The sequence below is a fragment of the Mastomys coucha genome, unplaced genomic scaffold (genome assembly GCF_008632895.1).
Source record: "Mastomys coucha isolate ucsf_1 unplaced genomic scaffold, UCSF_Mcou_1 pScaffold6, whole genome shotgun sequence".
Taxonomy (NCBI): Eukaryota; Metazoa; Chordata; class Mammalia; order Rodentia; family Muridae; genus Mastomys; species Mastomys coucha.
Window position 1 is genome coordinate 119,200,322 of NW_022196912.1, and position 24,050 is coordinate 119,224,371.

Consider the following 24,050-nt stretch of genomic DNA (forward strand, 5'->3'; position numbering starts at 1 on the left):
CACTACCCCACCCTGCCTGCCTGGGAGAGTGGATGGAGGGTGGAGGAATGGGTGGGGCCAGGAGTGTGTTCACTGATAGGGAATGAAACCAGACCCACCTGACTCCAGACTTGGGCTTCCTGCCTTCAAGTACAGCTAATGCTAAATAGGATTCCTGTCTGCAGCGTACCATGATTCAGACAGAGCATGTAAGCTTTTGGAAGGATTTGGAGCTGCAAAAATAAATGTTAAGATGACACCCCATGAGCTGTGGGACAGGGATATGTTACCCCCGTACAGAGGTGTGTCTGTCATGCTTTGTAGGTGGCTGAGAAAGGCCATAGGAGTGGCTAGGCCTCAAAGGCTTAAGATAGCCCCTGGACAGCAGCCTGGGCCACACCTTTCCCACCACAGTCCCCCACAATGAGATTGTTGATGTGAGGCCTGGAACACACTCAGCCAGCACAGGCCCCTTCCTGCCTTTGGTTGAAGCAGGTTCCTGGCTCTTTGGCCAGTCTTAGGTCATAAAAAGACATGTGGTCCCAGAAGGTCCCAAATGCAGCACGGATGTCACAGGTTAAAATATTTAAAATAAGAATAGGCTCTGAACATGAGCGCCGCCTCCCTCCTGTAGATTGTGCCTGCCACCTGCAGTCCAGCAGGTGACCCTGCTCTTGCCATCATTCAGGCTGTGAGGAAACAGGGAAGCCACCTCCTCTACAAGCTGGAGAGTGGAGCCCCCTCTGCTGGTCCAAGGCTATCTCATAGTTTCATCCCTCCTCCAGAGAGGACTAAGAAGTGGGGATGCAATGAACCCTCCTAGAATTAGCCTCAGGGAATCCCCCATTTTCTCAGATACATAATATATTGTGTTTCTGCCCATGTTTAAGCCAGTTCTTAGAGGTACAAAGGAGCAGAGAAACCTGCTAAAACACTAGAATTTCTACTCCTTCAGCTCTTAGGCCAGAGGTCTTAAGGGGGACACACAGTTCCACTGACAATAGGATCTGAAGACCCACACACACACACCTTAGTGAGCAGATTCTCCTCCAGAGGTCTTGAGGGGACACACAGTTCCACTGACAATAGGATCTGAAGACACACACACACACACACACACACACACCCCTTAGTGAGCAGATTCTTCTCCAGAGGTCTTGAGGGAACACACAGTTCCACTGACAATAGGATCTGAAGACCCCCCCCCACACACACACACCTTAGTGAGCAGATTCTCCTCCAAGTCTCAGGTTCTTCAACTTTGAAATGGGGATTTTGAAATGGTTTGGGATTTACTGTGTGCCAAGCCCACAGTGGATTGTGAGACAGGACCAGGCATGGCGTAGGACCCCTGAGAGGCCACCAGGGCCACCTCTGATAGAGCTTAGCTTGGAGGTTCTGTAGCTGTCATGCACACAGGAGAAAGGACAATGGGCAATGGAGCCAGCATGTGCTGGCCAGCATCGCCTTGACACAGTAAGCACTTAACAGTAGGGATTTCTTCAAGCCATTCCTTGGGCTGGAGTGGAGGGCCAGGTGATAAAGCATTAGAGGATGGGGCCAAGGAGCCTGAGGCCAGCTGGGTGGCTTCATGGAGAGGAGCAGGGTGATGAGGGGTGCCCTGGAGTGTAGGGGACTGCTCTGGAGGTGTGACAGATGCTAGTCCCCGTGTTACAGTTCTCATTTGTGCCAGGCACGCATGCAGGCTGCGGCAGTGGTTCTGCTGTATTTTAGAGAAAGTAGAAATGGGCATGTTTGTGTGCTCTGTGTGTGGGTGCGTGTGTGTGTATGTGTGTTTGTATGTGTGTGAGCACTCGGGGTTATGTGTGTGCATGTGTGTATGTATGTGTGCATGCACATGCGTGCATGTATATATGTGTGTGTTTGTATGTCTGTGTGTGTGCGTGTGTGTGCGTGTGTGTGCATGTGTGTATGTGTGTGAGTGTGTGTGTGCTTCTGTGTGTGTGCATGCACACACGCATGTGTGTTTACATGTGTAAATTATAAATGTGGAGGCAGAAGTCATTGATGCATGTTTTCCCTTACTGATTTCTTCCTAAACTGTTTGTACAAGGTCTTTCCCTGGCCCTAGCCCCAGCCATTCACTAGAAGGACTGTGTGGTTTGTGAGCCTGGGATCCTTCTGTCTCTGCCTCCCAGCCCCGGGGTTGCTAGCAGGTGTCACTGTGCCTGGCTCTTTATGTGGGTTTGGGGTCTCCAACTCGGGTCCTCAAGCTTTCTGTGCAAGTCCCTTACCTACTGAGCCAACTCTGCAGCCTCCAGATTGGATTTTTAAATGCTAATGATGAATTAGAAATCGGTAGCAACCTGACCGGCCTCAGCATGGGCTGCTTAGATCCTGTTGATAATTGAGGTTGCTAAGAGATCTAAAGGAGACATCTAAACTGCTCACAGTTTTGTGGGACAAGAATCAAGAAGGACTTCTCTAGGTATCTGCCGCAGTGGCCTCGGTGGCCTGACATCTAAACATCCATGACTTCTTCACAGGTATTTCTGTCACCCCACCACCACTACCGCCACATGACCACACTCTTTCTATGCTGTTCCACTCTACAGAATTTGTTTTTAGTGTTTGTACCTCCTTCCAGCATAGAGTTCTCAGAGTCTGCCTGTGCCCTGTGGGTTACTGGCTCTCCTAACGTGAGAATCCAAGGGTCCCAGGTGGAGGCTTCAGGCCTCCTGATTGGGAAAACCCTGGGGCAATGTAGATGTGGGGGGGGGGGTGAAGGACCAGCCCCAGGGTTCCAAGTGAGTCTGCCTGCCTGTCTAGGAAGATGGCAAGGGATGGATGATGGTGTCCTTGGAGATTGGGGACTACACTGAACTATATAGAACAGGAATGGGGCTGCATTATCCTGGGGCTCCAGCAGATTTTCACTACCCTGCGCAGAGCCTGGCGATGCCTTGTATCCCACCAAGCCTTGTATCCCGCCAAGCCTAGGACAGAAAATAATTTCTCTGAACTAGGTGGAGGTTATGCTAGGTGAGCTGTGTGCACCAGCAAAGATTTGGCCATTGCAGATCTGACAGTTCATGTGACTGAATATCAAGGCAAAGGAATCTGAGAAGGTTTTCTGTTTCCGGGGAGCTGAGACACTACCCCCTCGCCTTCCCTCAGCCCACCCCTTAGAATCGTGGCTTTGGCAGATGGGAAAGCATCTTAACAGGGCCCTAATCCTGAGCCTGTCCAGGATCTAATCACTGCTGGGATGTTTCCTGTCTGTCCCCTTTGCCTTGTCTCTCCTCTGGGGCCTTAGGAGACGAGAGGAGGTAAATGTGCTCTTCGTTGTTCACACAGAGGGAGCGGCACGAGAGTCCTGTTGAACACATGGCTCTGCTGTCTCGTGAGTAGGTCTCCTTTGTATTGTACAGAGAGACTATGGGATCATTCCAACAGGTCTGTGAGAAATCAGCAGACTTCGTCAACCTGGATCAGACGTCAGGGAGTCCAATGGCAGGTGACTGTCCAATGCCAGGTGACTGTCCGATAGCAAGTGACTGTCCAATGCCAGGTAACTGTCCAATGCCAGGTGACTGTCCAATGCCAGGTGACTGTCCAATGCCAGGTGACTGTCCAATGCCAGGTGACTGTCCAATGCCAGGTGATTATCTGATGGCAGGTGACTGTCTGATGGCAGATGACTGTCCAATGCCAGGTGACTGTCTGATGGCAGGTGATTGTCCGATGGCAGGTGACTGTCCAATGCCAGGTGACTGTCTGATGGCAGGTGACTGTCCAATGCCAGGTGACTGTCCAATGCCAGGTGACTGTCCAATGCCAGGTAACTGTCCAATGCCAGGTAACTGTCCGATGGCAGGTGACTGTCTGATAGCAGGTGACTGTCCGATGGCAGGTGACTGTCCAATGCCAGGTGACTGTCTGATGGCAGGTGACTGTCCGATGGCAGGTGACTGTCCAATGCCAGGTGACTTTCAGCATATTTAAAACAGTTTAATCTGGGGAAGTCTCTAGGCAGTGACCATTCCCACTCTAGGTGCACAACAAAACTTAAGGTGTGACCACATAGAAACTCCTTGGCAAACTACATGTGACCCTGAGGGTGGGTTCTATAGCTAAAAAACCTAGAATCTAGTGTGGTCTATGACCAAGATAATGTAGTGATCAGCAGGCCATAAAATGCATGCGACCTTTCCCCTAAAGATGGGTTCCATTAACTGGGAGCTAAAGATGAAGGTCTAGGCTGGAAGAGTCTGGAGTAAGCATCTTACAGGATTTGGGTGAGGTGTGCCTCGACAGCAAAAGATTACCAGGTTCTTAACGAAATCCACCCCCGGCCTTCTGGGCGGAAAAGAGATGATTCCGTTCTTGAGGAGAGGCCTCTGAGTGTTTAACATCCCTGGTTCCCCGGTGCTCTGTGGGTGCAAGAAACTTTGTGTTCCCCAAAGCCCATAGCTTCTTAAATCAAGCTTCATCATTAAAGCATAAATTGTCTGTTATCTCGGATGCTTCTAGCCAGAGGGCCCGTCTCCTTCAAATCTCACTGAAAAGACCTAGTAAGTATCGAGTGTACTCATCAGACCTGCCTCAGAGGGAGCTGTGCCATCTCTTCAGAAGCATAATGAACAGTTAACAAAGGCATCTAAATCACACACACTTTTCTGGGTCAAATTTCTAAGTAGTATTTTAAAACCTAGGATTTCGTGTGACAGGTATGGGCGCATGCGTCTCCAAGCAGGTATTGCTTATGTTTCAACTTCTGTGTGCTCTGCCTTGCTATTGAGCCACACCCTAGCTGCTTCTGCCCCGAGAGTTGGGGACCCATAATTGTACCTTCTCTGACCATTCTGTCTCCCTGAGATGTCCTGTCCGCTCCTATCATGGCCACTATTTATCTCACACTTACATGGTACAGGGCTCAGTGCCCAACCCTACAGGGAATCCCACCAGATCTTTACAAAGGATGGGTTCTATAAAGATGCACTGTACTAATCAGGAAACAGAGGTAAGGCCACCTGCCCATGGTGTGTGCAGGATGCAAGTATGGGTATCTGTACTTCTGTTACCTATTTTTTAAAAGTTTGGGTGGTGGTGGTTGGTGGTGGTTGGTGGTTGGTGGTTGGTGGTTGGTGATTGTGGTTGGTGATGGTGGTCATGGTTGTGGTGGCGGTCGTAGTTGGTAGTTGGTGGTGGTCGTCCTTATGGTTGTGGTTGGTGGTGTTGGTAATGGTGGTGATCATGGTTGGTGGTTGTAGTTGGTGATTGGTGGTGGTGGTGGTGGTGGTCATGGTTGGTGGTTGGTGATTGTGGTTGGTGATAGTGGTCATGGTTGTGGTGGTGGTCATAGTTGGTAGTTGGTGATGGTCGTCCTTGTGGTCGTGGTTGGTGGTGGTGATAATGATCAGTGCTTGGTGCTTGGTGGTTGGTAGTTAGTTCTGAGAACTTAAAGGTTCATAGAAAAGTTGAGAGGGGAATGTAATGATTTCCCAGAAGCCTTCTGTCTGTCATTCAGAGCCTTTCCCATCATCAGCATCTGTCACTACAGGGGCCTAAGGACACAGTGGAGAATTTGTGTTGACATCTCACCTTTAGCCAAAGCACACAGTTCACAGTACTCTTGACGTGGACATTCAGTTTGTTTGGACACATGTATGATGAGGTGTATCTTGCAGAGCATTTGCACTGCCCTAAAATATCTCAGTGTTCTGTCTCTTCTCTCCCATTCTCGGCTCCTGGCAAAGGATCTCAGTCATCTGTTTGCTTCTCCATAGTTTGCTTAACTCTGCCCTGTCTCTGCATGGCTTGGTAGTTCATTCTTTTTATCACTGACAGTCATCTCGAATGAACCATTTGCTTATCTGTCTTAGTTAACAGCAGGTTATATTGTTGATAAATGAAGCTGCTATAAGAAAATGTTTGCGGTTGGTGGGGGCTAAGTTCTCTGCCCTTTAATTGAAGTATTTAAACCATTTACATTTAATGTATTTGTTGATATGGTGAGGCTTAAGTATACTATCTATTACACTGTTTCCTATTTTTTCCAATTGCTCTTTGTTCCTTTCTGCCTTCTTTTGAGATGAGAAATTCTTATTTTCCTGTTATCTCCTTAAACACAAATCTTTGGTTTTTATATTTTACTAGTTACATAGGATATTCATTAAAGTTCTTTAGCTCACAGCCTATCTGTCTGCATAATAAATGTCTATAGTAGCATGCTCCTATTTCTCCTCTTCCAGTTTTTGTACTGTGGTGGTTACACATTTACTTGTATGTAAGTTATAAACTATAATTATTATATTACATTAATACTATAATTATTATATAATAAATATATACCAACATTATTACTATCTTTGTTAAAAGTCATCTTCAATTTATTTAAATAATAAGGGGAATCTTATATATTTTTTCCATGTGCTAATTACTACTGCTGTCTTTTCTTTCTTTTGTGTAGAGCCTCATTTCTTTGAAACATCGTTTTCTTTCTGCCTGGAAGGGCTTTGCATGTCTAATGCAACTGAATTGCCGGATGAATTCTTTCTGCTTTTGTATGTCTGGGCATTCTAAGTTGGTGGTTTAGTTAAGAATATGGCTTCACCTTCTAGCTTCTGTTGTTTCCTGGGAAAATCTTCTGATGTCTATGTTCTGTTCCTCTAAGTATAGTGTGTCTTTCCCCCTCTGGCTGCTTTTAAGATTTTTATCCTTTTCTCTGGGTTTGAGCAATTTGGTAAAGATGTACCTCTGTGCAGTTCTTCTCATGTTTCTGGCGCTTGGAATTTCAAAACGTGTGTGTGCAGGGAGCTGGAGAGGTGGCTCAGCAGTTAAGCGAGTGTGTTGCTCTTCGAAGGATCACAGTTTGGTTCCTAGTGCACACATCTGGCCACTTCTAAGTCCAGGTCAGATGCTCTCTCCTGGCCTCTGTGGGTACTACAATCATATGTATATATCCCAGCCCAACATAAATGTACACATCATCAAAAATAAAATAAATCTAAAAAATGCTAGTGTGGATTATAGTTTCATCACATTTGGAAACCTTTCTGACATCAATTCTTTGTGCATTTTTTTCTGCTCCCTTCTCGGGACTTTCTGCTTTAGAAACTCTTTATCCCTATATTAGACCGCCTCAAATTTTCCCATAGCCCATCTGTGCTGTTCTTTTTCTCTTGTTTCAAGTAGCTGTTATTGATACCTCTTCAGGACTAATACCATTTTATTCTGCAATCTCTAAACTAATGGCAAGTCCAGAGTATTGTTATCTCAGAGACTGTGAGGTATCTCGGTGAGCATTGTCTCCAGACATGTAATTTGTGTCTTTTAAAAATACCTTGTATTTTCTTAACACCTTTGGCGCTTATTTGAGCCTCTTAAAATAGGTGAGACACAGATGTAACACCTGTTTTAGATGCGCTCTCACACTGAATTCTTGGGTTTCGTTAGGCTAGGCTGTGTTTGAGTGGCCGACCCCCTCACTTCTTAGTTTGGGTTACATCTCTTTGTGTCTAGTCTTTCTTGGTCAGATGCCAAGCACTGTGTATTATTATTATTTCTTCTTCCTCTTCTTTTTCTTCTTTTTCTTTTTCTTCTTCTTCTTCTCCTTCTCATCCTCCTATTCCTCTTCTTCCTCCTCCTCCTCCTTTTTCTCCTTTCCTTTCTCTTTTTAAGACAGTGTGTGTGTGTGTTCCTAGATGTCCTGGAACTCTCTCAATAGACAAGGCTAGCCTTGAATTCTGAGACTCACCTGCCTTTGCCTCCTCTAGTGTTGGAATTAAAGGTGTGCACCACTTCCTCTGGATGAGCATTGTGAATTTCACCTCAGTCACACAATAAGAATCACTATATTCCCTAAATATTCTTTATCTTTATTCTGGATGAAGACCACTCAGTTGGGAACAGCTTGGACTCTCCAGGGATCGCTCTAAGGTCCACTAGACATTACGAGCACCATATTTAGTCTGACAGTAACTGTTGCAGTTAGCAAGGGCAGCCCATTCTCCACACTGCCCTGTGAGTTGAGATCCACCATGGGGCTGTGGGAGGAAGTGGGAGTGGACCAGGCACTGTCCGCTGCTCTCTGGTTGCCTCTGTCTCAGCGATGTGTGCTCACACATGACTCAACAGCCACAGACTGTGGGGATCGTGAACGGCTTCTGCAGGCCTCTGGGGCTCCTGAGCCGCTGTCTACTCAAACCTTACTCGCTCGACAGCCAAGTTCTGAAAACTGTTTTCATAGAACTGACCTTGTTCTTTCCAGTTGAGTAAGTGAATTTGGTCCCAGTGACTCCATCTGTGCTAGAAGCAGAATTTCTTAACCCTGTGTTCTTCAGCATCTGTATTTCCAACCCCATTGTGGTAAAGAAATTTTCTCCCATTTTGGTAAAGAAATGTACGCCGGATCCACCCTGAAACCCTGGACATGAGCTGCTATTTCTGGAAGCCATACAACTTACAAAGCTCAGATGATTACATTGGATGCAAGGGTCTGACATCCAAGTTGGAGAAGTAGAGCCATGTGCACACTGCCTACCTTGGCCACATGGGCCCTTCTGTGTGTGTGTCCTGTGACGAGATAATCCAGAAGAGGCTGTCTGATCCAGATGTTGAGGCTATAACAGGAAGCCAGTAGGGGTAAATCTCAGTGATGGGGGTGGGGCTGCAGCTGCCTTTGGAGGGGGGTTGTTTTCAGGTTTGGGGGGGGCAGGCTGTCCTAGAATTTGAGATCCTCCTGCCTCCACCTTCCAAACACTGAGATTATAAGTAACCACCACCCCATCTGGCTAAACCTGGGTTTCTTTAGGCTTCTGTCCCCGACATCAGGACCGTGGGAAGCCCCTTGGAAAGAAGCCAAGGGAAGGAGTAGATGCTGCAGACTGAGCCTGGCTCAGCATGGCTGCCTCCCACTCAGCCAGCCCTTGCGGGTCCCAAGAGGAGCCCCCATCTGTAGCCTCAACATGCAGCTCTGGAAACCCATTAGAAATGCATTAAGACCAGGCTTCTGTGCCAAGGGAGGCCTGAGAGGTGACTAATGGGCTCTACTGTCCCCCACATTCTACTGTTCGCCCTGCCAGCCACAGCATTAGCTGCTGCTGCCTCCTCCTCTGACTTCCTGCCCTTAATTTCCCCTCCTGCAGAAGTTCATCTGGCCCTGCTGTGTCAGCCTGGAGAGCACTGAGCAATGCAGATGGGCATCTGAGAGTGTCGCAGAGCCTGGAGCAGCATCTTAGGCCTCATCCCCTTTGCTGTTGCTTCCTCCCATCTTGGAGCACAAGAGACATGAAGAACATCATCAGGGAGGCAGGAACCAGGCCCTCAGGTGGAAGAAGCAGGGACAGATAGCACAGGTGGCTCAGGGTCAGGCCACCTCCCCTCAAGGGCAATCCAGTGAGCATGCCCAAAGTCACAAAGACAAGCGGGAGAAGAGCTAAGCTATTGCCAAAGACAGGGACCAGGAGTTCAGCTAATCGATTGCAGAGTGCTGGAGAGGTATCCGGGGCTCAGATGCATGTGCCACCATGTATCTGTCACATACGTTTCTGTCACAGTCCTCTTCTACCCCAGACTCTGTGTGGGTGGACAGAAAGGGGGAGTAATCAAGGCTCAGATGGACTGGCATCAACCCTGGAAAAGAGGAGGCCATGTCCTTCCTTCCACACAGCCTTCCTCTCTCCTGCACAGCTCTGGTCAGCCTTCAGTCCAGAAGCTCCCGATGCTCCCTGACTGCAAAGACCTTCATTTCACATACACCAATCTCGCTGTGCCCCAGCCCAGGGCCAGACCCGGTATATATTTAATGAATGAAATCAGATCAGGCATAGAGGTCAATGAACGCAGAGTGCTTGGGAGCAGGCTGTGTCCTCAAGGGCCTGGAAGGCTAGTACTTTCTGCTGGCACAAAGTGTCCCCCTCTGTCCCTCAAATCCCACCCTCCGAAAGAACCTCCACAATTCTGTCAGGATGGTCACTCAAGGGCGGCCTGACCAACTATCACGGCTCACTCGGGACTGGAGACTTACAGTTCTGAAACCAGGATGGTGCCAGGGAAGGGGGGGTGCTCTGCCTCCTGCAGAGACCACCGGGGCTTTGGGAGGCCTCTGGGAGGTTAGCTCTGCTGCCCTAGAATACTGCCATGCCCCTGAGTGAGTTCCTGTGTCTGCTCGTTCTTCACCAGAGAGAAGGAAAGGCAGGAGCTGAGTTGGTGCATGCCCACCTACCTCGTTAATTCCACAAATGTCTGGCATTTGTCCAGTATGGGCTCCAAACTCTTCTAGGCACTTGGACAAACACCCTGAAGGACACTCTCTGGTGACTTCGTGCCCTGAGATTTGATTACTGTGGTGGTTTGTATATGCTTGGCCCAGGGAGTGGCACTATTTGGAGGTATGGCCTTGTTGGATGGAGTAGGTGTGCCACTGTGGGCGTGGGCTTTAAGACCCTCATCCTAGCTGCCTGAAAGCCAGTATTCTGCTAGCAGCCTTCAGATGAAGATGTAGAACTCTCAGCTCCTCCTGCACCATGCCTGGATACTGCCATGCTCCCACCTTGAGATAATGGACTGAACCTCTGAACCTGTAAGCCAGCCCCAATTAAATGTTGTCCTTTATAAGACTTGCCTTGGTCATGGTGCCTGTTCACAGTAATAAAGCCCTAATTAAGACAGAAATTGGTACCAGCATAGCAGGGTATTCCTATGACAGCCTTACCATGTTTTTGAGAGGACTATGGAAGGACTTTGGAACTTTGAGCCATTGGGATGTTAAGAGCTCTGTGGGACGTTGTGTAGGAGCTTGGAAGATCATGTTGAGAACAGTGCAAAGGATGGAGGCCTGGCTTGTGAAATTTCAGAGGGAAGATTAAAGACTCTTATCAGGGCCATTGCTGTTTTGACTGTGAAGATTCTGTGGTTTGGGTTAGCTGGGGCTAAAAAATCAGCTGTGATTAACAAGATACCAGAACTACTAAAGTGAAACCATTGCTGGGACTATTGATACTGGTTAGCTGGAGCTAAGAAATTAGTGGCCATTAAGAAGAGACCAGCATCACTGAGGTGACATCTTCTGGTAAGTGTTTTCTGAGAGCACAAAGAAGCTGTGTTCCAGAGATAGCCAAGGGTGTACCTCGTGCTGCAGCTGTACTTGGTAATGTGTAAGAGTGACCCAGGTGGTACTGGTTTTGAAGGCATGAAGGGGTCCTGAAGAGCAGCTGAGGCTTGGCTCTGTGAGAGGCCAGGGAAGGCCATTGGTGAAGGTGCCGCCTCAGTTGCAGTTGATGACCCAGGACTGAAGGGGTCATGCAAAGGATTTGAGGCCTGGCACCATGAAGAGAGCCTATGAGAGCCTATTGATATAGCCTAGTTGCAGTGGAAGACTAGCTTTCAGGCAGCTAGGAGTAGGGTCTGAAAGCCAATGCCCACAGTGACACACCTATCTCAACAAAGCCACACCTCCAAATAGTGCCACTCCCTGGGCCATGCATATACAAACCACTACAGTTACCTTCTATGAGATGTGGCCAAGGATGAACACTATCCACTCAGCCCTGTAGTCCAGCAGCTTGTAGAAAGATGTCAGGAAAGCAGGAGGGGGTGGCAGGATACGGGCTCATCATTGGTCCCCGGAAGCTGATGCCTCGGGGCTGTCAGCATGGTGTGATACAAGCTCCTCTTCCCCTGCAGCCCTCCATGTCACCTCCCCTCAGAGCCCTAGGATACCCAATTCCAGACAAGCTCCAACAGCCATAGGAGGCTTCACAGGGAAAGCAGAATGTCGCTGACTCTCTCAGGTCACTTGCCACCCAACGTTAGGGAGCACAGCTGTGGGAGCACCCTAGCCAGGCCACACAGCTCACCCCCACTGGTCCCCGACAGTCATGAGGAGGAAGTGTGAAGAAATAGTGTGTCTGATGACAGGTGACCCGAGCCACACCCCCCACAGACAAAGGCCTCTCTCTGTGAGACCCTCAGGTCAGTGAGCAAACACCAGGCCTGGGTGGAATGTACCACGAATACAGAGGTGTGAATTCTACCAAGCCTTTTCATCATCAGAGAGTTCTGGGCAGGTCTCCCACGCACGATCAGGTGTTATATCATCAAGGGCGAGTAGCCCACTGTGTCTGCACATCCAGTAATGGGGGCTCACTATCTAGCAAAGCTGTGACTTCAGCTGGAGGCAGGCAGCCATGATCTTCCTTCCGCTGTGCTGACAGGAAGCCACTGAGTCGCTCCAAGCCCTGGCGTGCTTAGCCTCACAGTGTGGGGATGGGATCTGTGGTCAGTTACCAGAAGCCTCGGGATTCTGCAGCCTAAACATAGCAGTCTGACACCCGTTAGTGTCGGGAAACTTGGCTGATTCACCGTGACCTTCTTGCCTTCAGCCAGCGGTCTTCTTCCCTTTCCCGCTGCCTGTCACACGAGACAGCAAGTCTACTTATCATCTACTTGGGCCAGCCTCTCTCCTAAAGCCTGCGAGAGTGCCTGAGATAGGAAACAGGTTCAAGTCCCAGACCTGCTTCTGCCTCAGTCACTCCTCAGTTTCTCTGTTCAGAAGGGACATTAGCACCCAGCACCCAGCTGGACAAGAGAAGCAAGCAAGTGAGAGGCAGTGTGTGAAAGCACACAGCCTTGCCCAGCATGCTCGGGGCTCTGCTCTCCAGCTCTGGCATGCATGCACATGTGTGACACACACACACACAACACACACACAGACATATGCACACACATACACACGCACATGCACACAACACACGCACATGCACACAACACACGCACATGCACACAACACACGCACATGCACACAACACACACACATACACATACACACACACACACACACAGAGGATGAAAAATGACCAGCTCCACAGGGCTGTATGATCCTTGAGCAGTCATTTTGTATCCTCTCTCTATGTCACCTCCTTTTATGGCTTTATGAATTAACATTGGAATTGACCCCAGGGCCCCACACGACTGCAGGACCTATATTCCAGCGCTGAGCTGATTCCCCAGGTGTTCGTTTAAAGCCGTTTTCTTAGAGCATGATTGTCTCAGAAAATCCATCACTTCTTTGGATCTTGCCCTGATACCCTCATTAATGTGAGCTGTGGAGTTAAATTTGGCCTCACGGAGTGCCTAGCCTCTGGCTTACTCTGCAGCCCTGTCATCCCTCCTGTGTGCCTCCGTCCAGGCAGGTCTTCCCTGCAGCGTTTTGTGCAGTAGATGTTTTTGAACCTTAGCACAAATATGTCAAGAACTGAGATGAACCCGAGACTTCACCCTGCCTGTGTAACTTCACAGGTGCTGAGGAGAGATGCCAGACCTCTGGCTTGGAGTCGAAGCACCTCCCTTAGCCACTGGAACTGGTAGCTGGGGATCATGTCCACATCCATAAGGCCCCTGGGGATTGCAGAGTGGTCCACGGAGTCTGCATAGTAATTCAAACTTGGCCCGTGGCTACAAACATACCCCTGACTGCGCTTCCGCCTTATTCACTGAGGAAGAGCTCTCCGTCAAAACCAGACAGACCTCACCAATATGGCTAGTCTCTCTAGCTAGCTTGACCTGAGGATCTCCTCCTTGTCTCCGCCTTCTGATGTGGCATTACAGGTGTGTTGCCATTCCCACTTGGCATGCATGAGTGTTCAGGGAATTTGGACTCAATGCTCACAAGTGCAAGGCAAGTGTTTCCTCCCTCAGTTGCTTCAGGCCAAGGTCTTTTATCGCACTGACAGAAATGAAGCAGGCGTGTGTGAGGGACTTCTCGCTAGCCTGTTCCTAAGTGGGCCAAGCTGGCTGGCCTGAGTTTCCCGGGCACCTGCCTGGCTCAGCTTCCTGAGCGCTGGGGTTACAGGCACTGTGGTCACACACAACTCTTTACACACAGCTTCTGGAATGGAACTCAGTTTTTCACGGTTGTGACGCAAGCACGTTGGCACCTGCGCCTTCTCCACCTGTACGTTCTTTTGTTTGTCGACCTGTTGCAAATGTGTCTGGGAAGTCCTGCTAAACTCTGCCAAAAGGCAGAAGTTACAAGGTTACTCCAAATCCCTCTGACACTTGATATGACCTCCCCTACACACACACACACACACACACACACACACACACACACGCATACATTCACACATACACACACACACACGCACACACACTCGCACACACACACATACACACTCACACACACATGCGTGCGCATACACACACTCACACACTCACACACACACACGCACACATGCACACACTCACACACACACTCACACACACTCACACACACTCACATACACACACACACGCACACACACACACTCACACACATTGATACAATTGTGGCTTTTATGTGTTATGTCATTAAAAATGCTTTACCCCCTGAGCTCCAGCACCAAGAGGTGTTTGGGAGATCTTCGACTCCTCTTGGTCTAGCCATTACTGAATGACTCTTGTACCCTTCATTGGGTTAACGAGTGTGGTTGTGGCTGTCTCTCGTGAACCATTCACGAAGGCTCAGACATCACATCTGCCCACAGGCGTCTCTACCCAAACCCTCACCAGCTTTTCAAGCTGAAGACAGGCAGCTTCCATTTGAGCCAGGGAAACCAGCCTAGCTCCCTGAAGGCTGCTTGCATTGTCCATACACGCACGATTCCAGGGCAGTGACCACAACAGGCCCTCTGGGCCTAGACAGCTAGAAGCAGACCTGGGTTTTTCACCTGCAGGGTAGTGTGCGACTTCACTCATGACCTGCCGAGGCCATCGTTTTGGGGGGCGCTCTGTGCTCCAGTAACCCTCGATGCTCTAAATACTCTCAGGAATAATACAGTTTGGCTTCTAACATGATTTTGTCTCCAGCATGGAGAATATTCAGTGTTACAGGATGACGCAGGCTTGGTGTTGCCCATACAATGCTGTGAGCTTTTACTGAGTGCACGATGTGTTCCTGAAACAGTCAGGGCCAAAGACAGCCATCTCTCCTACCTGGATGGCCCTAGGAGTAGCTGTCAGGGTAAAAAACAGGACCTCTATCTAGCTCGAGACAGACAAATTATTTAACCTGAGGCTTGCCAAACATTTGGGAGCTAGGCAAAATGGGGACAAACCCATCTGTTTGACTGGAGAACAGAGAAACCCTAATGTAGCATCACTTTGCAACTATGGGACAAAGTCCCAGTTCCCTTGTTCCTGTCTGCATGGTCTTCCCCAGGCAAGCTCACTGCCAGGACTTCCACTGCCGCAGACAGCATGGGCTTAGAAAGTTATTTCTTACAAAGTCCTCTCTGTTGAGGGACCGGATGGTGGCATTGTGTGGAGCGACCACCGGCCAACAGGGATCTGACCCTCACATACACCCACATATCCTCATTTTCAGGACACCACGACTTGTTCCCTTGGCTCAGTCAGGGCTCAGATGGCGCTTCCCGAATGCCACCAGAGACTGGTGACTCTCTGGCTTCTGACCCAGTTGGACATACAAAAATAACAAGGGAGCCAGGTATGGGATCCGCCAGGCCCAGCTGCTTCGATGTGTCTCCTGCTCATCCAGGAATTCCTGTGACAGTTGTCACCCAGGAGCCACACCGCTTCGTAGAGGAGACTGGGATTTTGAAGATGTTTTTCTTTGACTCACAGCATAGAATCTGAAGTGGGATGGTGGTTCATGCTGCATAGAACTGGGAGAATGAAAATACCAAAGGACTGGATCCACAAGGCGACCTCTGGTTACATCGTTATCCCAGCCCACCACCACCACACACTCCAGGATGTACTCACTCTCTGGTGTAGGCTGTCTCTGTCTTGTTTCATGTCTTCCCTTCCTACACCGCCCCCCTATTGTCCTCCTTCAAGATAGAAGACTGTATTTCTCTCTTCATACATCTGGCTTCTGACCTGTCCTTGGCATATAATAAACGCTCAACAAAATTTCAGTTTAGTTTTGAATGAATGAATGAACGAACAGTTGGTCAGATTTCCCACCCTTCACCTCGAGGCCCTGAGGCTCTGACCCCCTGTTCTGTTTAGGGAAAGAGATACACATTTGGTTCCGTCAGTGCTACTACTGAGGCAGTCCAGAGGAGCTCTGGAGCCTCTAAGGTAGAGTAGGTTTGGTTCCTAGCAGCCTGTGCTAGCTGTTCCCCTGCCCCAAGAGAAAGCCTTAAAGCCTTCATTGTCCTACATTTGCTTTGGGAGACTGTCCAGAAACTTGCTGACCTTCAGAAGAACCAACTGTAGCCGCTCATGGGAGGCCAGGCGTGGCTAGGAGGTGGGGACGTCCCAGCTAGACTTGGCCCTTGTCCCTTGATGTTCTCAACCAGTATCTTCTAAGACAAGCCGCAGCTCAGGTGCTTCCATGGCGCCTCGAGTTCTCACCATGGCCACGGGCTACACCACAGAGGACAGATGCCAGGTGGTGACCAGCCACATCCAACATGTCTGCCCCAGGGCTAGTGTTCCTTTCACTATTAGTAATCAAAGATGATGGCTCCGTGGAGACAGCGGGGTTTTGTTTTTTTTCTGCTGTGTGCAGAGTTACTATGGCAACGGCCTTGAAAAGAGCCGATTTGCTTTTTACTCTTAATTCTGCAATGTTCTCAGGTTTTCCAAAAATACCCTTCTTTTCCCAGGCCCCTGGGTGGGGCTGGGTGGTAGAGCAGGCAGCTGTCTACATACCAGGCTGGATCGTTCTGCTCATGGCTGTCAGCTGGACATCGTTTTTTTATTGTGGTATACTCTTAGCATCTGCTTCATGTGAGCAGCTGAGCCTCACATGCTCTGAGATTCAAGAAGAAATCTAACTCCTGGCTTTCTGTCTTTAAAGAGCTCCCAGCCCTGGAAAGGATAGACATGCCCCCAATGTAAGTACATGTCTAATCATAGTAGCAGGCAGATAATATAAGCATGTGCGATGTCACTGATAGCTTGTCCACTGTGGAGATATATTAGCGTTGGGCTCTGGCACAGAGAGCTGTGGACTCAAGATGGGTGGTGAAGGCTAGAAATGGGCAGATTTGCAATTCCATTTCTGATCAATTACTCAAGGTTTGCGTTCTCAGGAGAGGGACCGTGCCTCTCTGAGTCCCAGAATGACAGCTTCTGTTGGGCTGTTGTGAAACCACAATACAGGGCCCAGGTACAGAGTAGCTCCTCTTAGGAGACCCTGCTCAGCCCGTCTGAGCTCCTGAGACAGTCAGAAGAGGGTCTGGAGGGTTGTGAGTATGGAGAGGGTCATGGGCAGGGGGTGGGGCAGATGCGCAAACAGCCAAGTCAGTGGAGATCCCTGGCACAGTGAGTTCAGGAAGGTAAGACAGCAGAGTACCCCATGCAGAAGCTAGGACCTCAGCTCGTCTGGCTAGGACCCAGGCCCACGATCTCCAGGCTCTGATGGGATCCCGTGAAAATCACTCCCAGCTCCAGGGTCAGGTGCTGCTCAGAGAGAAAGAGAACAGACGCAGATACCAAAGAGTGTGCTCAAGACAGATGAAACTCAGGTCTCCATGCTGCCACGACTGGCCACATTGGGTACTGCAGCCTCTCTTCTAAATTCCTCACCCGCCGAGATCCCCTCTGAGGGAGGAAGCATCTCCATCCCTGTGATGGTAGGACACAGAGGTGACCGTGGCCGCCCAGGTGACCGATGCTTACCGTGGCCCCAGGGTGATGGTGCTGTTTGTGTGTTGCAACACCTAGAGTTTAGTTCCTGGTCAGTTACTTATGAGCCATGCAAGCTTGGGAAGTCATTGTACCTCCCGAGCCTCCTTACCCTCTGTGCCTCAGTTTCCCCACCTGGAAACCAAGGATGTCAGCCCTATCTCATGGCTGGTCGGTAACCAATACTCTTAGGTTATAAAGGTTTCAGTCAACACCTGAACTGGAGCAAACTCTGAGTAGATGTTCCTTGTGTTTTTATTGAACTACTTTGTTTGACATGCAGCCTGCAGCGTGGGTGCCAGGCAACGAGAATGGCAGCTTTTGCTGGTGCTGGTAGGCGGAGACTGTTTCCACAGTCTCTGTGGAAGAACAACGGGAGGGGTCACCTACCATCTCTGGGGGAGTCTCCACATCTGCAACCATTAGCATTTCTCCAGGACCTTCCAGAGTTCAGCGGGGAGGTAGTTAACAGAGCGGGACACCACCCCACTGCCAAGGTAGTCCTTGATGGATGGAGGAGCCCTGCTCCAGGAATGGGGGCTGTCCTTGGTGCTGAGCTCAGCTGCTTCCCACTCCCATTCCCTACCCCCATGGCTCCAGCCACCACTTGAGATGCCACCCTGCTGCAACTGGAGCCAGGAGCCTGCAGGCTTATTTTCCACCACACTTGCTTTCTGTTACCTTTTCTGGGAGAGCCTGTTCCTCCACCATCAACCCTGGATGGGTTGGACCTACAGACTGTACCCGGCTATTTACGTGGTACACGGGAATTGCCCCCACACTTGGGCACTCCCCAAGTCTAGCTTGGTCTTTCGAGACCCGATTCTTATCACTACCCAGCTCTCCTTCTGAGCCACTGGACACCTGGAGAAGCACACAGATCCCAGACCACACTTACAGAATGCAAGACCTCCGGGACAGAGAACAGGGGACACTTAGGTCAGCCATAGACCCCACATGAACTGTGTGTGCATTTTGCAAAGTTTTCTTCTCATGCTCATGTTTCAAACCTATGAATCAGTTCTGACCATTTGAAAATCCCTGAGCATGAGGCTCAGGGAGAGAAAGGGCTCTTAAGGCATTGCTGACATATGACCCCATGCAGGATGTGTATGCATGCATGTGTATGCCTATGTGTGTATGTGTGTGTGTGTGTGTGTGTGTGTGTACATGCTATAATGAGAGCAGTTCACTCAGGTGTTAGAAAGATGGTTAAAATTAATGTTCTGTTGATTGGCCCCGTGTTGGTGAAAGTATGTGTGGAGCCATTCCCAGAACCATCGTTATCCAATGGCGTCAAGCTAGAGGGCGAGCCTGTAACACACAGGTCTTTGAGGGATTCTCAGGCTCCAGCCCACAGCAGCATTAGTGATACCTTTCCAGCCCCTCCTGGTACAGAGTTGGTCCTCAGCATTTGCTGAGTGATAAAAGTGGAGGAGGTCACCAAGTCACACAACCCTCTGTGTTTAGACCATAGAGAGTGTGAGAACTCAGTGATGAGAGAAATTATCTGTATAATATTTACTCTGCCTGGATGCTTGTCTGGAATTCTCTGGTGAATTAGGTCACCCAAGAGGCTGGGCCCCAGATGGTGTGCTCTGAAGAGACACAGCTGAGGGCGTGGTCCTTGGCGCTGTTTCTCAGTGTCTGTAAGCTTAGGTCTGTCACAGGGAGCAGAGAGAAATGTGGAGCTGACTCTCTGAATGTCAGGTAAACAATAGCTTTTAAGTGTGTCCAGTGGAGTGTCTGCGTTACAAGATGTAATTATTCTTTAAATTTTTAGTATTATATTTTCTGGGGGAGAGCATATGTACGCATGCTGTGGCATGCCTCTGGAGGCCAGAGGACAACATGTATGCATGTATGAGTTGGTTCTCTCTGTCCACCATGTTCTCTGGGAATTCAATTGAGGCCCTCAGGTGCCTTGACCCACAGAATCATCTCACTGGCCCTGATTACCCTTTGGTTTCCCTTTGAGGTCTATGTTCTTGCTCTGACTCTCATTGTTAGCTGAGCACCAATGTCTCATCTGAGGGTGTTGGCAGGGCCTACCTCACAGTCTTGCCACACGGCTCCCACAGCCCAGTGAAGGCTCACTCTGGCCTTCTCAGTATCTTCCCGGGGCTTCTTAGACATCACCTGTGCAAGCTGTCATAGAGCTCCTGGCCCAGAGCCTCCTGGGAGCACCAGAGCCTACCATAGGCCCAAGACAGTTAGAATATGTCTGTCTCCGTGTGCATTGAAAGTCCACATCCCAAGACTGTTACATTCTATTTGTAACTGGGCCTCAAGGATGTGGGAAGGTGGGAAGAGACAAGACATGCTAGCCTCTGGGAAGACGACCTGCCACAGGGGTCTGGCAGAGCCAGGATGACAGAGCAAACCCCTCATCCGCGGAGCCCAACAGACTCCTCAGGTAGGTTCCTGCTGCGAAGGCCAGTGTCTGCTGTCATCACCTGAAAAGCCATACTTTTCCTTCTGGAAGAATTTGCTGTTCCTTTTGCCAGTGAGGCCCTGGAGGGGTTTGTGTAACCTCTACCTTGTGGGAGGTACCCTGCACCCTAGGGAAGCTCCCATCAGAGGATGGAGGTGCGGGATACGGAAGGACCCTCTGAGACTCCTATGGACATTGCCCAGAATTCACAACCCCCTGCATGCCAGTTCAGCCAGCCTGAGTCTCATATCAAGCTCTCACACTGAGTGTCTTGGTCCAGAAAGCAGCCAGGATTGTAACCATGACAGCGTGACACATACCCATTCAGGGTCATCCTTCATCTTATGGTGTTCACCAAGAGCAATAAGTAGCAGACACTCACTGACCAGAATTAGTCACTTGGGGGCCAGGGGAGGGGCTCAATTAGAATACTTCTATGTTGTAAAAAGAGATTTGCATATTGTGTCCTGCTGGCCCCACCCTCGTTATGGCTTCAGTCTCCCTTTTCCTCAGCTCCACCTTATTCAGAGGCAGCCAGGGCATGTGGCTGGCAGTGTGGTAACAATCCATCTTGAAACATTCATTTACTTGTGTGTGGATCTGTGCACCGCGCATAACGTTGTGACCCGTGTGTGGCCTTCTCTGTAGAACACATGTGTGGCCTTCCCTGTAGAAGGTCATCTGAGTTTCCTATGCAGGGCTTGCCTCCCGCCACACAGCAGATTTCAGGGTAAGACATGTAAAGAGCTTACCTATCTTGAGACAATCTTTGGTATTTTCCAGTTCCTAAAGGAAAAACTTGGACTGAGATATAGTAAAGTGCTTGCTATGTATGCATGGCGTCCTGAGTTTGACCCTCAGGGCCCACATCAAAACTCTGGGCATAGTTTCCTGCACTTGTAATCCCAGTCCTGGGGCAGGGGGCAGCGACAGAGAGATCCCAGGGCTTACTGCTAGCCCAGCCTACAGACTCCAGTCCAGTGAAAGACCCTGTGTACACAAACAAGGTGCAGGATGCCTGAGCAGCAATGCCCAAGGTGACCTCTGGCCTCCGCATGGGAGACACTCACACTCACACTCACGGATCTCTGCAATACAATAGAGAGTCCTTTGTGTGACGTAGCTGGATCTTGAGATAAATCAATTCCCAGCTTCCTGAGGAGCCTCCAACACTGATTTCCTCAGTGGCTGCCAAGTGCAAATGCCCACCAGCAACGAATAGGTGTCCCCTTTTCCACATCCTCGATGGCATGTGCCCCTATTTGTCTTATTGATCTAGTACACTCTTGACTGGGGAAAGATTAAGTCTCGAAGTAGTTTTAATTTTAATTTCTCTCATGGGTGAGGATGTTGAACGTTTCTTGAAGTGTCTCTCAGCTGTTTGAGTTTCATCTTTCGAGAAGCCTCTGCTTAGTTCTTTCTGTACCTCACTTTTAACTGGGTTGTTTGTTTTCTTAAGGTCCAGTATATGCAATGTACAATATATGCAATATACATATGCAATAAATATATATACATACATATCCATATATCCATATATATTATGTGTAGTTTATGTGTATTGCATGTATATACACATGAGATGCCACCCCTCTCTCTGATGTAAAACCCTGCAGCTTTCATTGCTACTATCTGTATAGAAGACCCCAGTACATATGGTTCATCTTAAGGATTCTTTTCTTAACGTCACTGTCATATGAAAGTGATGCACACTTGCTGGGACCACTCCTGTGAATGTCGCATTTGTCTCTCCCTAAATGACTTGGGTTATGCAGGACTCTAGAGGCTGGGCAGCCACCGTAGGCTGCACACAGCTGCTGTGCCCTGGAGGAGACAACCCTGGAGTTAACCTGTGGCGAGGAGCTCTGATACTTGGTAGGACAGACATAGCAAGACATTTCTACTTATAGCCGTTTCAACTCATGACAGGTCTGTCAGGTAATGCTAGGTTCTAAGTGGTTCTCAACCTGGGGGTCGTGACCCCTTTGGGGGAGTCAAAGAACTCTTTCACAGGGGTCAACTAAGGTCATCATTGGAAAACACAGATACATTACAATTCATGACAGTAGTGAGAATAATTTTCTGATTGGGGGTCACCTTAACATGAGGAACTGTATTAAAGGGTCACAGCATTAGGAAGGGTGAGAACCACTAGGCAATGTTGAGGAATGCCTGCTTATAGGCTGCTGTTATGTCCTTGTGTCGATATGCTAACGGTATTAATTTTATTAAGCATGTCAATGTGATATAACAGATATACCAGAAGCACACTGGTTAAAATGGATGGCTGAGAAATTTTTCCTAAAGCCGGTTCTCCCTTATAACCAGCAACCTTCTCTGATATCAGGAAACAGCCTGCACTGAGCTCCCTCTAGTGACCTCTTTCAGTTATTACATGCTGGGCTCTGTTGCCGTGTTACACGTGATGGCCCAGCTCTGGTATCCCAGCTGGTAGAGGTAGGAGAACTGTGAATTCATGACCTATTGGGTCAACTTAGTAGGATCATCTGAAAACAAAACAAAACAAGTCCCAGTTGCAAAGGTGCTTGCTTAGTATGTGTTCATCTCCAATACAACAAAAGAGTAAAACCACACAGGACAGACTCCCCCGGAGGGCTCTCCTATCAGAAGGTGCTCTCAGCTACAGTAGGTGGTTGGGAATCACTTATGGACTCTATGACTTACAGACTTTTACAAAGTAGCCCTGAGATCCAATGTAGTCACAGCATGAAACAACGGAGTTCCTTTTATGTATTAAGGTCAAGCTGCCCTCCACCCGGTGATAGGGAGTAGTCCTGCTGTAGCCTCTGGTCATGGCCAGCATGAAACATTCACTTTTACGAGTTAAAATGTACATTAGTATCCTGTGAATTGCACCTCCTTGCAGGCCTGCAGGGCTGGTCCCCTCCAGGAGGCCGTCCTCTCTGCTGGGCAGTCGTGGCTCATTCTGTCTCTTCTCCTTGCAGTTGCCCATGATGGGAGGAGCATTCATGGACTCACCCAATGAGGACTTCAGTACCGAATACTCCCTGTTTAACTCCCCTGGCAACGTCCACTCGATGTCCAACGGCCATGGCCAGCCCGAGGAGTCTCCTCGCTCCTCCAATGATGCCGTCCTGCTGTGGATTGCCATCATAGCAACGCTGGGGAACATAGTGGTGGTAGGGGTGGTGTATGCCTTCACCTTCTGAGGCACAGGGATGCTGAAGCTATGGGGAAGCCTCTCCCAGGCTGGACTCACCTAGTAAGGTTTTCCTGTGGCTCCATCTTTCTCCCAGCCGCTGGAGACCCCTGTGTTCTTGAACGGTCCTGGAGGCAGGCACCATACATCCGCAGTTTCCTCCAGACAGCTCCAGTTTAGAATATTCCATGCTGCGATTGAGCTAATTCAGAACGCCTTGAAGTTGGTGCTTTCAGTTCCTAAAAACTTGATGGCTCGAGTCCTTCAAAGAACAGACTGAAAAATTCTTGAAGTTTCAGTCAGTCCCAGAATGCAAGGCAGGTTCAAACTTCCTATTGTGTGAAAAAAAAAATGCAGATCTGGTTTGGTGACATTTTCCTAGCAGTCAGTTGTCACTGTATGTCATATTTTCTCTGCAGACTTGTTGAACGTGGTATGTGGGTGCTGGGACAAGAAATAGTTTCATAAGTTACAATTCCTACCTTTTAATTTTATGTCTCAGCCCTTAGGACACTGACGGTGGTGTTGTAAGGTCACAGTATGTTAAAGAAAATGACTTATAAATGATACTTTGTCACCAGACACTCAGTCCTTTGCAGAAGCCAAATGCATCAGAAAACCCAGTCACTAGAATGAACTTTCTGATCTTTGTAAAGAGAGCAGAAGATGTCTTCAAAATTTAGATCGTCCAGGCAGTTAGCCGTCTCTCCTCCGAGGATGAGTTAGTCATGTCCCCTCATCATTGGACGGATGTCAGGGAGAAGGGCCTGGCAATGGTGTGGTAAGGTAATAAAGGAGTCAGAGCTGAGTCTGACCTCCGTCCTAGCCAAGTTCCCAAGTGAGCACGTCCCC

General features: G+C 49.1%; 1 protein-coding gene across 1 annotated transcript in view; it reads left to right on the plus strand.

Annotated features, from left to right (window-relative positions):
- CUNH14orf132 (chromosome unknown C14orf132 homolog) overlaps positions 1-23,780 on the plus strand; it is a 29,631-nt gene extending 5,851 nt beyond the window's left edge. Inside the window, exon 3 of the mRNA XM_031357740.1 lies at positions 22,984-23,780. Coding sequence (XP_031213600.1) covers positions 22,984-23,208 — 225 coding nt within the window. The 3' untranslated portion in view covers positions 23,209-23,780. The remainder of the gene's footprint in view (positions 1-22,983) is intronic.
- The last annotated feature ends 270 nt before the right edge of the window (positions 23,781-24,050 follow it).